At 34.4% G+C, this 17,797-nt stretch overlaps 2 protein-coding genes across 2 annotated transcripts in view; one reads left to right on the forward strand and one right to left on the reverse strand.

The window, feature by feature from the left end:
* The window catches only part of LOC110031751 (CDK5RAP1-like protein), a 29,880-nt gene extending 17,596 nt beyond the window's left edge, over nucleotides 1-12,284 (forward strand). The window contains 2 exon segments of the mRNA XM_020735122.1: nucleotides 11,519-11,845; nucleotides 11,848-12,284. Coding sequence (XP_020590781.1) covers nucleotides 11,519-11,845; nucleotides 11,848-12,035 — 515 coding nt within the window. The 3' untranslated portion in view covers nucleotides 12,036-12,284.
* Nucleotides 12,285-14,857: 2,573 nt separating this feature from the next.
* Nucleotides 14,858-17,797, reverse strand: part of LOC110031735 (protein WVD2-like 3) — a 20,861-nt gene continuing 17,921 nt past the window's right edge. The window contains exon 7 of the mRNA XM_020735098.1: nucleotides 14,858-15,457. Coding sequence (XP_020590757.1) covers nucleotides 15,176-15,457 — 282 coding nt within the window. The 3' untranslated portion in view covers nucleotides 14,858-15,175. The remainder of the gene's footprint in view (nucleotides 15,458-17,797) is intronic.

A 17,797-nucleotide genomic window follows, 5' to 3' on the forward strand; every position in this document is an offset into this window, starting at 1 on the left:
TGATTGGAACTGCTAAGCGGGTAAACGGACTCTACTTCCATCGGCACAATTTTAGGGGGGGTCCTATGGAAGTTGTCGGTCGCCGGAATCGGATCTCGTCGCCCTCTTCGGAGGGACATGTATTATATATATATATATATATAGTCACACCTCATGTTATATATCTATCTCGAAAGATAGACACATGACTTGACGGTGAGACTCAATCAAATAAACTAAGAAATATATGACATCCGTTTGATCTGCGAAACAATTTTATGTTGACCGACAAGTTCCCCAATTTAATACGAAAAATTAAATAAGGTTTATATTAAGCTGAGTTCTTGAAAGTTTTCTATAAAGACAAACCCTAGACAAACCCTTATAGGACAAACCCTTATAGTTAATTACATCTTAGATGACTGAAGTCGCATAAGAAAACTCTCGATAAAAATCAGAGTATATTATCTCCAAGAATTTCAAAGGATAAAACTTCTCAAAGAAATCAGACAAAGAGGTGTGAAAGGGGAATTACTCAAATTTAGAACACTTTATTTTTGTAATCCGAAGGAAGAAGAACTAGGGGATGACACAGATCCTTAGGAGAACCTCAGTGACTTCTCAATCTATCATATGGTTTAGTTTCAATTTAGAGGAGAAATATTTAAATGTTTCATCATGTCAATTTTATTAATTAAGACTTACATTCCTGTGAAACGATCACACAAATAACCTGGAAGATGTGAGGATTTAGATCGTGACGAACGACAACCTCAGAATCGTAAGGCGAGTTAGAGCTTATATTGTATAGCAGAGCTACACAAAGTCCTTAAAATAAGTTGATTTATGCCGCACTAGGCGGACAACCTCGAAGTCCTATGGCTCAGTTATGTAATCCTAAAGAATGGTTTAGCTGATGTAGACATATTTTACTGTTGAAGATGGTCGTGCTGCCCACAATGCTAGCTTCAAGCTCCTCGTCGTGGTGAGTTTAAGTTTTAGAAGTTAAGTTTTGCAAAGATTGAGAGAAGTATCAGGTTCAGAGGTCAAGTTTTCTAATGTGTCAGATCATGATGTCAAATCAAATGTTTCATCATGATGTCAAATCTGATGTCAAATCAAATGTTTCTTGAGGTTATGATTATTTAAATATTATGGGGAATATTAAAGTTGATTAAAGCGACTCGTTTCGACACCACAATTTTCTTCGAATTCACTTAGTCCAAATGAATTTACTAAATTCAACTTAATGAGTTCCATACTTTCATTTAGGCTGAGAAATCTCGTTAGCAACCGTAGGTTACCTCCTCCGAGGGATTCTCGTTCATCCGATAGAGTCATTTTAATTTAGTTGCAATTTTTTGTTTTGTTTTGTTTGTGATTAAATTTTAAGGTGTCTTATATTTTTATTTTGACTATTGTGACGGTAAATTTTATCTTGTTTTGATTTGTTTAATTTTGGTTTTGGTTCCAGTTCTGTGGCTATTCTAAAACTTTCAGTTTTGACATGCAGGGTGACTTTGTTGTTTAGTGTACAAGTTTACAAGCAGAAAATAAAAGGTATAGATAAATAATTTGCAATGCAATAATTTAAAAGCGTACCCGTCGATTTTTACCGTTCCTCCACCTGAAAGATCAGCACTTGCAAAACATATGTATAATATTGCTGGGAAAAGCAGGGAACACATGTTTGAGGTGTATCTACCAGCTCCTATGTCATACCCTAATGGGTCCAATTTGTTCATCTCTGGGGATGATCCCATTAAGCAAATCATAATAAGTCCAAGTGTCCTCCGAGATTCCCAAAGTATCATGAAAAGTCCTAGGTAATACCCTAGACATTTCACAGTCCCTCGAATCGTCTCGAGTTCATTTTTGTCTTATTATGTTTGCTATGTGATTCACCCCATTCATACATTTATGCTCAGTGAACTTTGACGTTTTGATTATCCTTTGAGTGGGGTAATTATCACTTAATGTTTCACTTATGAATTATACGGGTAAAGGCCCTTAGGGGCCATTTGGCTTTAATTAAGGGACTTAGTCGGTTTGATTTTTAAAGATGGGTTTGTAGTGTTTTAGAAAAAAAATTTCAAATTAATTATAGGTCATTTTCCAAGCCTCATTAGACAAGATTTTGATTAAGTCTAATTCACCACTAAGCTCTTAAAACTTAATAAATAAATTTGTAATTGTTAGAAAATTTTGAATATTTATGTTTTTAATCCTTATCATATGTCATAATTTATTATAAAACCATTAGCTTGGGTTTTAAGTTAGTGGGTTATGATCTTCCAAACTCAAACCCCTCATATTAATATCTTCTCACTTAATTATTCTTCCAAATTTCATCAATTTGAAAAATTACAAATTTATCTTTAATGAGACCAAAGTGAGATTGGTTGCTACCATTTATCTGTTTCAGTCATCAATACATGTCAATTAAGCTCATTCATTACCCATTTACCCTTTGGTTAGGCCTAAATATTATTTAAGGCTTAAATTCCAAAATTACCCTTTTGCCCTTAAGAACTTTACACCTCATAATTCATTAAATCAAACTCAAATGACTTTAAAATTTTTATGTTAGCCCAATCATGGGTTAGCTAAAAAATCATAAGAGAAAATGTGATTTTTCTGAATTTATTTAATTTTATAATTATTTTTAATGCAAAAATAGGGCAATGAAAATTCAATAATTCAATCAAAACAAAACTTCTGTCCTTAAGAAAATTAATGGAGGTTCACCTAAGTCAGAGGAGCACTTGGACCAATTTTTATGATTTTTAGAGGTTTAATTTAATTATTAGAATTATTTGTTTATTTTGAGTATTAATTAAATATAAAATATTATTTAAATGGAAAATTGAATTTTATATTTTCTTAAATCTCCCTGAGGTCAGGGAACCCAAAGAAACAAATTTCATATTTTTGTGATTTATATTTTAATTATTAGAATTATTTTAGTGGAAAAATAAAGAAAATTCATTTTAAGCCTTTAAAAATTAATATCTTGACTTATAAAATTAAGAAAATTATTTTGATTGGTCCCAAGTGATCAGGAAGTCAAATGTGACATTTTAGTGTGTTTTTACAATTTTTGTAATTTTTATGATTTTAAAATTAATTTTTAATTATTTAAAACTTAAAAATAGCTTAAAAATGAAGTATTTATTTTAATTACACTTTTATTTTCCTAGGTTCCTCTGTTCATAAGGAGCTCTCAAAACCAATTTGGTGATTTTTTGGGTTGTATTTTAATTATTATTAATTATTTTAGTGTCAAAAATGTCATTTCACATAATTAATTCATTTTAGTGGTCAAATTAATTCCAATTGACTTGAATTTTTTATGGGAAGCTCCTTTGATATTAAGTCACAGTGGAGAATAATTTTTATACCACTTACATTTATAATTACTCCAATTTAATTTTATTTTATTTTTAGGGGTTGGTGACAATTAGAATTTTTTTTAATGAGTTAAACCAAGTTTATATTTTTCCTAGAGTCCTCTGATCACGGTGAACCTACCAAAACAATTTTTGTATTTTTCTGATTAATATTTTAATTATTATAATTATTTTACTAAAACAGAGACAATCAATTTGAAAATTAGAGATCTCTGCCTAGAGATCTCCCCTGACCTTGGAAAAATCAGGGAAGATCCCTCATGACAGAGAGAACTAAAGCCCCAAAAATCAAGTCATGGTGAAATGTCGATGCAAATAGAGAATCCAAATAAGAAATTCACTATTTAATTAATTAAAAATCACACATGCATCAGACAAACATGAAACCATTTCCACATTGTTCTCCTCTGTTCACTGAACATGAGGGTATTTTAATTTTATTTTTATGATTTTTCTACACCAAGATATGAATTTTTAAAGATCTGAGGATTAAATAAATCAATTAAATTCCTAATTTTCTACTTATCCTGCGCGACGCCACATCATCCTCGACGTCTCTGAAGCTCGACGCGACGTCTTCTAGTTCGACGCCGCCGTCTGAGTCAGTCCGCGCTTTATGAACCGAGGCCGTCCGTGTGATACACGTGCCATCCAACGACTGCGGGTCATCGTCCCCAACTGGCTCTACTCGAGAGCCGTCAACTAAAACTTCATGATCTCGCTCGAAACTCAACCAAATCACTTCGGGTTTCTTCCTATCGACTCTCTCGACGAGACAAACACATTCATACAGTTAATCAAGTCTTAAATCGATTTTATAAGCATGAAGAATCAAAATAGGCTCGGTTTAAGGGGAGAGTTCAATACCTTTGTCCAAGAGGTGTGACCTCGATTGGGTGCTTCCAAAAGCTTGAGTTGAGTCCAGTTGAGTGCTTGAGTTGAGTCCAGAGAACTCCTAAATGAAATATTGGGCCTTGGTGAATTGCCTAGGTACGATTTTGACCAAGGCCGATTTTGGGTGTTGATCAAAGTCTATGCTAGAGTGGTTTGGTGATGAGGCTTTTATGGGGGATTTTCTCTCACTCAGGGGATGGTGTGGGTGCAATTAATTTGTATTTGGAGTTTTGAAGGGTGTCCTGTTTCAGGCTCAAATTAGGGTTGAGAAATTGGGTCTAGTTAATGGGGAAGAGGGCTGAAGGATGATTGGATTGAACTCAAGAGGTCTTGAAAAAGTCTGAGAATAATTTGGCAGAGTCTCCCCAAGGAATTTCAACCTCTACCTTTTTGGCCGTGGAGAGTGAGTTTAAATAGAGGAGGCCATGGATGGCTGAGGTGGCTGGGAGACTGCTTAGGTGGAGGGAAGAAAGGGGCAAGGGTCCAATTGGGTTGGTGCATTGGGTTGGTGCCACTTGGATGAGTGTAATTTTGAGTTTTGGCCTAGGTGGGGCTCTTGGGTTTCGGTTTTTCGGCAGCCATGGTGGCTGACCGGCCATGCTCAGGTCACTATCCCACTGAGGATGGTCAGTGGTGGGCTAATGTGAAGCCAAGTGGGTTTTGCATGGGTAGATGTGATTAGTCAAAATGGAAAGGGGCTTGGGTCAACTTGGGTTTAGCTTGGGTTTAGCCCCATGAAAATGGCTTGGGTGACTCCCCATGGTTGACTAAGGCCAGACGAGCCAGCTGAAATGGTGTGGAGAAGTCCCCATCCATTGGATTTGGGCTAAGCATGGGTTTAAGTGATTCATGAGAGTGGTTAAAGACTTTTTAAGGAGGCTTGAAAGTGTCTTGTCCTCGTCCTCTTGCCATTAATAACTTGGTGAGGTGGCGAGACTCACATGGCTCATCTATGGCTTGGGAATAACTTTATGGCTTCCCTTTGGCTTGGTGATTTTACATGAAAAGGATTTTTGGAATTTTTAGTAATTTTTAAATGGTGTTGTCATGATTCCAAATGTGGAAGGGGCTAAAGTTACAAATATCATGGTGTATGGTTTGATTTAATTGGATGATGAAATGATTTTGTCATGTGGGCTTTTAATTTCAAGGAGTTGAAAATTGAGCTTAGTTTTTATGGGCTTTTGGAAATGGTATGGTGGGCATGAGTTTGGTTGAATTGGATTAAATTTTGGGTCATCCCAATGTTTAATTTGGTGTAAGGATATGCCATGAAGAATTTGGAAAGGGTTTCAAGTGATTTTAAATTGAATTGTAGAGCCAATTTGGGGATTTGAACATAGGGTCAAAATGGGGGTTTTTTTTATTTGAGTTGAAATTGGGCTTGCAATTAGATCAAATTGGGCTTGTATTTGGTTTAAATTAGTATTAGAGATGTTGAATTTTGATTTGGAATTGAAATTGGGCAAGATTGGGGTCAATTGTGCCAAAATTGAGGCTAATTTGGGGAAATTATGCCTTTAAGGGCAATTTGGGGGCTTTTGGTCAAAATGGGTCAAATTGGGTCAATGTGATGGTTCAAAGTTGAAATTGAGAATATTTAGGATGATTTTGGAATTTTTTAGAATTTTTGAAATTTTTGAAAATTTTGGGTCATGAGTGGCATTTCGGTAGTTTTGGCAAATTTGGGGTTTTTTGGGGATTTTAGAATTTTGGTGAATTTTGGTCAACTTAGGTAGTAGGGAGTGATTTGAGATAACTTTTGGGCAGTCTTGAGATTTTTGTCAAAAATTAGGATTGTAGGGGTATTTTGGTAATTTGGTCATCTTGGGCTAGGATAAGCAAGTAAGCCATGAAGTCAGGTTAAACCAATATGAGCCATATGAAGACTCATTTTGGATGCTCAATATGCTGGTCCTAACCCTCTTAGCCAAGGGCTAGGGGTTTGGGTCCACCCATATGAGCTTTCCCATAGGAGTCAGGAGACCAAATCAAGGGGTTCTAGGGTTTAGTGTGTGTGAGAAAGTGTAGTGTGTGCAAGCTAGCCTAATCAAGACCAGACCACCCAGGGTTAGTCCTAAGGCTTGACCATCCTATGGGGACACTCCTTGAGCTCCCTCATATTGATCCCACCTATTAAGTGCTAGAGGTTAGGACCAATATGTAGAACTTCAAGTTGAGTAAAGAAGGGTTTAGAATTTCTAATAGTGAGGATTCCTTTTCTAGTTCTCTAGGAATAGTCAACAGGAAAGTCTTATGGCTAGACCCTAGACTACTGAGGAAACTAGACTTTAACTAAAAGTGAGGTCAACAACTTCTTCTAAGAGAAAAGTACGGAGAAAGAAGACACTCCACCTAGTAGTTGCAGTTTATCTCAATCCATTAAATGACTTATTATGTTGTTACACTGTCGTTTGGGTCATCATAGTTTTCAGTATTTAAAACAATGGTATCTGTTAATGTTTATTAATAAAAATCATTTTAATTTCAAATGTGAAACCTATCAGTTAGTTAAACATCATCGTGTTCCTTATCCATTCCACAATTACACACCTTCCGCTCCTTTCTCTATATTAACATTGATTTATGAGGACCCTCTGACACTCTTAGCTACACCAATAAACGGTGATTTCTTTTTTTGATTAATGACCATACTCGAATGACGTGTGTCTATATTTTAAAAAATAAATCTGAAACTACCGTTACTTTTAAAAGCTTCCACACTTTCATTTTGACCCAATTTAAAACTCCTATTCAAGTCTTTCAGACTAACAATACTCTTATTCAAGTCTTTCGGACTGACAATGGTCATGAATTTTTTAACTCTATATTAAGAGAATTCTTGGTCAAGGCATGACATCCTCCATCATAGCTCATGTACTAACACTTCTTTAACAAGATGGGGTTGCCGAGAGAAAAAATTGACATCTCCTCGATGTCACTAGCTCCATTATGTTTCACTCCTAAAATGTTTCTGGTATGATGTCATTCTTATCATAACTTATTTGTTCAATAGAGTTCTCTAAAAAATTCACAATTTTCATACACTTATAGTTGTCTTGAAATCATGTTTTCCTAACAATCAGATCTTCTCCGCTTTAGATTCCAAAATTTTTTGGTGCACAATCTTCGTTCAAAACACGGTCCCAACTCGGAATAAACTTGATTCCAGGTCCATAAAATGTGTTTTACTCCGATATTCTGCCACTTAAAATGACATTGGTGCCGTGACCCTATCACGAATAAGATCTTTGTTAGTGTTGTTGTCTCCTTTATGAAAGTGTTTCTTAGATTCCTAACTCGACCTTCTAGTGAGGGGGAGCTAGAGTCATTGGACATTGTTTCTTATCCTACTCCTATGGAAGTTCCTCCCACATCACCTATCATCAAGAAACCCACTGTTCTGTTGGTTCCAACCACTTCGCCTACCACCAATGAGCCCTCTATCTCTTGGCTCCACCAGCACATCCTTTCACTCTTTGAGTCTACACTCGAGACACTCGTTCTGATGCACCAACTCTGGAGCTCGCTAACTCCTTGCCGGACTCTGAATCCCCTCCAGACAACATCCCCAACACTGCATCTACTACAAATGAGGAAGTTGGTTCCTTTAGTAAGGTACTCAATCAGACATGCTCTCTCTATCTCATGGCAAACTTTGTCTCTATTTGCAGATTATCGCCAACCTATAAAGCATTTGCTACGGCTCTGACCAATCATCAACTTCCATTAGCAAACCCAACCTGGAAGGTTGTCGTCATAGAGAAGATCAATGCCCTTTAGCGGAACCATACTTGCGGCATTGTTGATCTTCCTCAGGGCAAGAAAGTAGTGAAATGTCGATGAATCTTTAGCATCAAACTTAAATCTGATGGATCATTTAAACACAACAAGATACAGTTGGTTGTCAAAGGGTACTCACAGACTTATGGAGTTGACTGTGAGGAGACATTTGCTCCAGTTGCTAAATTAAACACCATTCAAGTCTGCTTATCCCTTGCAGGAATCTGGATTGACCCTTATTTGACCCTTATTTCAGCTTGACGTCAAGAATGTGTTCTTGAATGACGATCTTGCAGAGGAGATATATATGACTCTTCCTCCAGGCTTTCACTCCACTGCCTCCCAGGGGTAAGTATGTAGATAAAAATCCCTCTATGGATTGAAGCAATCAACACAGGCATGGTTCGGGAAATTCACAAATTTGTTGGTAGGCCATGGATTCACTCTGGCCTAATCAGATCACACTCTTTTCTTCCAACATTCCTCCAGCGGCCATGTAGCTATCATTATTATCTATGTTGATGATATTATTCTCATAGGTAAAGATCTACTAGCATTGGAGTCTCTGAAAGATATTCTTGCTACTTCTTTTGAAATGAAAGACTTGAGATCTCTCTGGTACTTTTTAGGCATGAAAGTTGCTCGGTCATCTCAGGTTATTTGCCCGTCTCAGCTGAAATATGTGATTGACCGTTTGACAGAGAACAAACTTCTCTTGTGCAAATCAGTGGTTGTTCTGATGAATCCTAATGAAAAATTTCTTAATGTTCTCAATACATTTTCTGTCAATCAATTCATGCATGATTTCTATGAGCACCACCTCCAATGTCCACAGGATTCTCCACTATTTAAAAAGGCACACCGAGCTCAGGTTTACTTTTTTCCTGCCACACCTCTCGTTCTAAGTTTATACAGACGCGGATTGGGCCGGGTCTGCCCATGATCAACGATTTATCTCAGGATACTGCTCATTTGCGTGGGAACAAATGATTCACATGGAAAAGAAAAAAACAGTTTGTAGTTGCTCAGAGCAGTGCGAAAGCTAAATTTCGGTCCGTGTTCATTGGAGTTTGTGAAACTCTCTGGTTATGCATGACGCTCTACGAACTAGATATGACAGTGTTCGCTCCCCTACAATTGTTTTGTGATAACAAAACTGTCATTAACATTACTTACAACTCAGTCCAACATGATCGCAGTAAGCATGTTGAGATTGACCATCACTTCATTAAGAAAAACTCGAGTCTGGAAAAAATTGTGTTCCGTTTGTGTCATCTAGTTGCTAGTGGACAGATATTCTCACAAAAAATCTTCCTGGACCACTGTTCGATGATTTCAAATCCAAGTTAAATATGACTGATATCTAGGCTTCAACTTGGGAGGGAGTTTTAGGATATTAGAATATTAATATGCAAAATTATGCATTAATTGCTTTGAGTTTCTTTTATTTACTTTTTCCCCTTTTATTCTAGTTTTATTTGTTTCCTTACTAGTAGATCCTGTAATGGATATTTATTCTCCTCTTTGCATCATAAGATTCCTCATGGTTTTATTCTAGCACAATGTAATCTTGTTTTCTTCCCAAATGAGAAATCCATATCTATTTAACACTTTTTTAAACCGGCGTTGTCCGCTATATAATTTGAAAACCTATGTTAGTTGCAAGATTAAAATGACATTTTGTCATTTGTCAGTTATTATTGTGGGGTATAAATGTGATATAATTTATTTAGGGTTGGAAGATGTATGATTGTTGTCTTGAATCTTAGGGTTAGGGTTTTGGAGAGATCTGCTACTTCTCTAACTGTAGGTGTTTATCTTTTATGTATTTAGGTTGTGTTGTTTTGTGCTAGTGAAGTAAAATATTTTGTTTGTCCTAATCTCTTTGAAAGCTAGTCTCTTTCCTATCACACTCTTCTGTCATTTATTGTCTATTGCTTCCAAAAAGATTTTATCGACAAATTACAATGAGAATAAAGATGATGTGGGGTTAGTTAATACATGATCTTTCCATTGATTTAATAATTGATCAAAATGATGATGTCGACATACACAATGCATATCAAGGTGATGCATTGGACGTACAAGATTCAGATGAAGGTGATGTTATGGACACAATATAGATGATGGTAACTCCATGGATGCTTCAATACTAAAATGTTTGATAGAAGTTAAAACTACATAATAAATGAGTTAGATTTTGTGATTCTTTATGTACCATAGGATTGAAAACAACAATTTATGAAATGGAGAATATATGAATAACTCATTATTCTGTAAGGATTAGAACTTGCAAGTACCTTCAATTTAATGACTATTAATAAAATGACCTTGTTGGTCTATTATCAATGCATTTAGAAGTTGGGTAATTTTTTTGTGAAAAAGCTAAGTTAAAGAAGAAACTACATTTATTTTAAATGAAATTTTTTAATCGAAGGCGAAAAATCAGGGAAATACGTTTGGTACATTTTTTACATTTTGAAAAATGTTCATCAGCATGTAAGCTATGAAGGCAGCACAATCAAACATACTTGAGATCTTGAGCGTTGAATTAAATCTCTCTTGTAATTCAAATGTTGATTGAAACACCATCGACAAGCTCAACTATGACTTATTGGACATGAAATCAAGGCAAACCATGTTGGATCTAATCTTAATTTTAAGCTAAAGATGATAATATCAGAAGTAAAGAGAGATTCTTGCATTGATTTATTTTATGAAAAGGTTTGGCAATGTCATGATTGATTTTTTACATTTTGCAAATGATCTTTGATTGCTAACTTGACACATTGGGATGTTTTAAGTATGTTCATTTTAGGTGTTTGCATACAAAGCTTAAAAAGTGAATGTTGTCTAGTATTAAGTGTTCATTAAATATTTCTAAATACAAGTTTGATCCAATATGTTAATACTTAACATTCATTCAATAATATTTATATTTATTGGCTCAGAAAATAATGATTTATGGATGTATTTTATGATTAAATTGAGGGAGTCAATTTTAATTTTTTCTCCGATAGACATGATGAAATCGACAATGGTTTATTCACTAAAGCACATGGGGCTTGTAGTCATCAACTCATCATCCTGTAAAAATATCACAACAAAAGTTCAAAGTCAATAATTTTCATGAGGAATATTACCTGGCTTTCAAAGCTTGTAGAAGAGTTAAGTTTTGACAGTTTGACAAACTATGGATGAAGAACTCATCCATAGCCTTACTTAGAGAAAGAGGTTTGCTTCTACAGTTGGATTCATGCTTCCCCCCCCTAAAATCGATGCCATTTACATGATCACTTTGTTTGAGTTCTCGAGTCACATAATGTAAAAAATGATTCTTTGATAAGTGCATCATTTTCACCCCTTTTTTATGACAACTTCTACCTGTTCTTGTCATAGTTACAACTTGTGATTGTATTTGATGTTACACGACTTCATCCATTCTTCCACAGGTTTCTGCGGCGAAACTGAAGAGGAGCATGCGGATACCCTGAGCCTCATGAAGACCGTTGGGTATGATAATGCCTACATGTTCGCCTACAGCCTGAGAGAGAAAACTCACGCTCACCGGAACTATGTCGACGACGTGCCGGAGAACATTAAGCAAAGGCGACTCGCCGAGATCATCGAAGTCTTCAGGGAGGCCAAAGGGCGGTGCTTGGACTCGCAGATCGGAACCACTCAGCTTGTTCTGGTGGAAGGACCTAATAAGAGGCATCCTGAAACAGAATTAACGGGAAAGAGAGATAGAGGACACGTGCGCCTCTCAGGCATTCCTTTGGGGCTGATGGTGAAATAAGGAAGCCAGTCCCCGGAGATTTCGTCCAAGTTCGAATTTTGAAGTCGACGCAGGGATCGTTGGCGGGAGAGGCGCTGGGGAGGACGAGCTTGAGTGGATTCTATGCAACTGCTTCGTCTTCATGTTTGTCTGAGTGTATGGATTGTGGATTGGAAGTTGCTGCTGTTTAGCTTTTGCTCTTATAGGTTGCGGGAGGGCTTGAAGGTGATGAGTTAACGGTTTGATTTTGTGGTTGTGTTTTCAGTATTGTGGAGCATTGGATCTGTGTTCAAGTTTTGTGGAAATTACTGCAAGGAATAGAAAATGAAAAAAGATGAATGTTTTCTATTTTTTTCTTAAAAAACTTTTCCTTGTTGATGAGTGGTGAGCAGAATTTGATGGGGGTGAGAATTGAGAATTCTGAGTGTTAATGGAACAAGTCTTAATGATGTCAGAATCAAGTGATATTGAGATTATTGGATTCGTCTCACTGAGATGCTTGATTTGACTATAAGTTTGTCAATTTGAAATGTGTTTGACCAATTAATCATTCACAGAAAGCATCCAAAAGTGATTTAACAGCTTGATCTAGGTTTGATTTGATTCGGATTAGATCAATTTTGGTATTGTTGGCTTCATTGAAATCGGAGTTATAAATAATTTTTATTCAAAATTTGAATTTTTAACATAAAAATTATCTTCAGATTCATATCGGATAACAAACATTTTTAGATGGCTTAATTGTCACTAGCATTTTGGTAAGTTCTTTGTTTTAGTTTTTTATTTTTCTATATAGCATTTTTATTTTGCCTATTTGTAATAATATTTTAAAATATGTGCTTTCTCAAAAATATATTTAAAAAAAAGTGCTTAAATACAAGTACCGCATTGAATTAAAACGAACAAAATTCGCAAAATAAATTAAGTAAATGTCTATTTTGCATGTATACGATTTGAAAGTAAAAGAAGAATTAGGTGGTATAAATGTAAATCTTCCAAAAAGAAAGAGGCTTCAAATCTGTGGACTGTGGTGTGTACTCAAATGGCTCTCTGAAACCATAAATTGAGATATTATAGAGGTTTATTTTAAATTAAAGCTATATAATTAAGTTTCTATGTACTAAAATCGAATTTTGATGGATGAAAGTTGTGAAATCCAGTCTTTGAGGTTTTAAATTTATTTTTTTTAATCAATGGGCTATAAAATCTTGTAATTAAATTAAGTTAAATACCCAATTATTTATTCGATTAAATCAATTATTCAGTTCATTATTGTAATTAAAGAAAGAGGGAGTCTAGACCGTCACCTCCTTGATGGTTAGGAGAAACGTTTAATATTTCTGTTTATCTCATTTTTCTCGTGCCCAAAATTTAATATTTAAATAATTAAAAAAATGCACTAAATTATCAAGAGACTGACATTATTAAACTAATGGTATAATTAAGTCAAGCTTCTTTATTAAATTAAGGGTGTAACACAGCTACGACTTATTAGCTGCTGAATAATAATCTGAGCTTTAAAAAGTTTTAGTAGCTATTACAAATTTTTTTTTAAGCCAGACCGTAGCTAAAAGTTATCACCGCACCTGACTAAAAGTGATGAAAAAATACAGATTTGAGCGACAGATGCAATTTACCAACTAGACAAAATTATGATACGATGTCACACCGCCGCCTCAAACGGACCCTAAGCCAAACTCATTAACTTGGTTTGAATAGCCAAAACAAGCAAAACTCAAGCCACCTCTAACTCAAATTCATTTACTCACAAGTTTGTATGTTTTAAAAAAAATATTTAAATATTACTAAAATTCAAAATTATATTTTAAAATGGTATTTTATACTTAGTTTCAAGTGATTTGTTATTATCCATCCTATTTGCTCATTCTATTCGTAATTATATTATAACCTTAATTTAAATTTATATTATTTTCTCTCTTACTAAGCCAAGCCAACCGGCTTAAAACTTAAAATTAAACCCGAGCTCAATTTTGATTTCAATAAATTAACCAAACTCATGTTAAAAAATAACCAGAGCTCTGACTTGATTTGCTTACAACCCTACATAGACAGCAAATTTAAAAAATATATTTTTTAATTTTCTTAATTCAGGCATCACGCAAGTTTTCCACCATCTTATAAACAAAGTATTACGGTGGGTGATGCATCATGCATCAACCATATAATTATGGCTAATGCTTCCAAGCTTTCATATCATGGATAAAATGACAAAAAGACGTATTTTCTACAACAAGCCTAATATAACTACCTTTTAATTAGTTAAACTGATTTATTGCTGAATTAGAACATATAGCAATACTCCGAACTTAATTTATCCATCTAAGCCATTGCACAACATATTCAGTAAAAAACAAATTGGTTTAATTTCTTCGCTCAGCATATGGTTCAGCAAATGTCTCAATTTTTTTTCTTCACATTGCTAGCTTCTGGAGTCATGTTTTAAATCATTTTTCAGTATGTCATCTTGATCCCTCCATTACAGCATGCATCATTAAGCATTTAAAACGCATATTTTTCTCCAAAAAACTCCATTAATACTGTTCATGCAAGATTATTCCTATTTCATCCTAATTAAAGAAGCCTTCATAAGAAAGAAAATTCTAAGAAATCATGGTAAAAAAGGGATTTTGAAGAAAAAAAAAGTAGAACACAATTCCTACAATCATATATCTCAGTTAAACTCCACCTTCACGAAAATACAACTCTTTGCCAAGGCCCTAAAGGATGAATAACCCAGCGGAACACGTCCCACTAAACACGCTTGAAATAATCATTCTGAGTTCCAAATGTTAAAGCTTCAGTCAGAAGCATCTTTATATTTTTGAACATTGAAACAAAAACTATATAACAAATCCAGTCAATATACACAGAAATGATTAGCAATGCCTGGTGCATCACAGGAAAATGAATACTTTCACCTTTCTCTATCGATTCCCTGCTGGTTTGATAAAATGAAATTTCTTGAATCGGATAGAAATTCGGCTCTAAGGTAAATAAAATTAAAATTTTAAAAATTATAAATAAAGAAAAAAAACGTAGTCAGAGATTGGTTTGGTGAAGATTACAAAACCATTGGTAAATATCAAGAAAACATCAACAACAGCAACAATGACAGTAACAGCAACAACAACAGTTCTTAGAGAGCGAAACAAACTCGAGAGTTATCGGTGCTCAGTTACATAAACCTTAACGATTAACTACAAGATTTACAGCCACCATGAATCAAGCACACCTTGGTATCTAGTTCTTCAGATCGGTGAGAAGCAAACATAATAAACATGAAGAAATCGCAAGGGTGAGAACTCACAGTTTAGGAGTGCAGAGTGGTGGCAGCAGTTTCCTGGTCACCTTCATTCTCATGGGATCTAGATTCCTCAACCACTTTGGGAGCTTGTTCCTTTTCTACTTCGGCTTTACGTGGAGTTCTCTTCTTAAAGCTTCCGGATTTGCTGCCATCTTTACTACCATCCAAGCTGTGACGATTAACACGGACTGTAATTTTGTTCTCGCCATCGGCTGGGGATGGTTTGATGGAATCACCACAACTCTTCCTGCGACCAAGCTTCGGTGATTTTGCGCGAGTTGGCGGCACCTGCATAGAAGTGGGATAGAACTCATGAACAATATATAGGACAAGTTCAGACGGCTAAAACTACTAGTTCATCTTCATGATTATTAACATTATCCCAACTACTTGGTGCTAACTTCATGGATCCTTATTTTTCATTTGTTAGGAATTAAACCTACAAAGTCAGAGGAGGTCCCTAGACAGAGGATCACATTTTTCAAGTTTATGTGCATTATTTGCTTAAAATAATCATGAAAATTAGCATGTTGATTAGAAAATTCCAAGAAAATTTGGGAAGGTCCACCATGACAAAAGGAGCTTTTGGAAATAATTTCATGGGTCAAGTCATTTAAAATGCACTTAATTTTCACAAACCCTAAATCACTAAGATAATTAATTTTGAAAGATATAAACATTTAAATGACTTGATTTTTTATCTCCACTGTTATTTATGATCCAGAGAACTCACCATAAAAATTTTAAAGTATTTCGAGTTCATTTGATAACTTAAGTTAATTTTTAAAGATAAATAGCCCTTTTGGCATAAAAATGATTTTAAAAAATAAAAAATATAACTCAAACATTTATAAAAAGTTGTTTTTTTGAGTTCTCTGTGATCAGGGTTATTTTCTAAAAATAAAATGATATTTAAAATAAAAAATTGTTTTTAGTCTATTTTAAATATTTAAATAATTAAAAAATTCCTAAAAAAAAATAAAAAAAATTATAAAACTCATGGAAATGTTCTAAATTGCTTCCCAAACACTTAGGAACAATTGGAATATTTTTCTTGGTTTTCTAAATAAAGATATTGAATTTCAAAGCTTAAAAATAATTTTTAAAGGCTAAAAATGATTTTCACTAAAAAATAATTCCAATAAATCAAATAAAATTCAGAAAAATATAAAATCTTCTCCTCTGAGTTCTCTGACCTCAGGAGGACCTTTCAAAAATACAAAACTTAATTTTTCCCATTTGAAATATTTTATATTTAATAAATGGTCCAGAACTTAAAATAATTCTTAAAATTCAAATAAAATTCAAAAAATCAGGAAATTTGGTCTAAAGGCTTCTCTGGTCTAGGGTCTAACTCCAGTAAAAATTTCAAGGAATTAGGATTTACTTTGGTCAAGTTAGAAATTTTCTTTAGAAAATCCTATTTTTACATGAAAATAATTATATAAATTAATTAAATTTTGAAAAAACATATTTTCTCCTCTGATGTCTTAATTGACCCATGAATGAGATAGGATAAAAATTTCAAAGTCATTTGGATTGAATTTGACAAATTATGAAGTGTTAGAGCCTTAGGGGCAAATGTGAAATTTTGGAAATTTAGCCTTAATTATCATTTATGCTTAATTCAAGGAGGGAAATGGATAACCTCTGATCTTAATTTAGATGTTTCAAACACAAGGGGTTAATTGGTAGAAACCAACCTCACTTTCCCGATTGAAAAAGTTAAGTTAAAATTTTTTAAATTATTAAAATTTGGAAGTTTATTAAAATAAAATGAACCTAGGGCTTAGGGGTATAACTTTTGAAGTAAAAAATTAATCGATTTAATACCCCTATTTTGATTTTCAAAATAAAATTCAAATCATGAATCATGACCACCTAAAGCTTAACCAGGTCTTAAGGGCTTAGTAGTGACTTAGGCTAAATCAAGTTTCATTTAAATAAGAATTAGAAAAGTAAACATCATTTAAAATTAAGACATCTTTCAAACACTACAAGCCCAATTAGGGTCAAAATTTGGTTAAGTGTTCCAATAACACTAACTTGTCTCTTTAAGGGTCTTCACCCACATAATTTTCAAGATTAAATTACAGATGATAATTATTTTACTCTTAAGGATAATTGAGACATCAATATTCATTGAGCATTAGGGTTTTTACAGTATGAATTATTAAGCACATAATAAGTTTAAGAGAACTTTGGATTTTCCACCAGACAGTGAGAGAGTAGCACGGACCTGATCCTTTCTCTAGATCTGTTAGATACCTCGGAGATCTACTAAACTCAATATGTTTTGCTTAACAAAATTATCCTTAATTAAACTCCTAAGGACCCACCAAGATATGATATAGGGTTAGGAAAACTACCAAAATTTTACTTCCCTGCCTCATCATATAAACTGCCTTAACATGCCTTTTGAGTTTCAGGTGGTGCAACGAGAAGACTCGCCAGGTACGCTTTCACAGTTTTTAGCGTTGTTTTTTTTGTACTTTCATATTGTGCTTTTATACCTGCAAACTTCCATGCTAGACAACGATGTCACCCTGCATGAAAACCAAAACTGCTAAGATAGCCACAAAACCAAAACCAAAACTAAAATCAACCAAGATAAAATCCACCGCCACA

The sequence above is a fragment of the Phalaenopsis equestris genome, unplaced genomic scaffold (assembly GCF_001263595.1).
Source record: "Phalaenopsis equestris unplaced genomic scaffold, ASM126359v1 Scaffold000840, whole genome shotgun sequence".
NCBI lineage: Eukaryota > Viridiplantae > Streptophyta > Magnoliopsida > Asparagales > Orchidaceae > Phalaenopsis > Phalaenopsis equestris.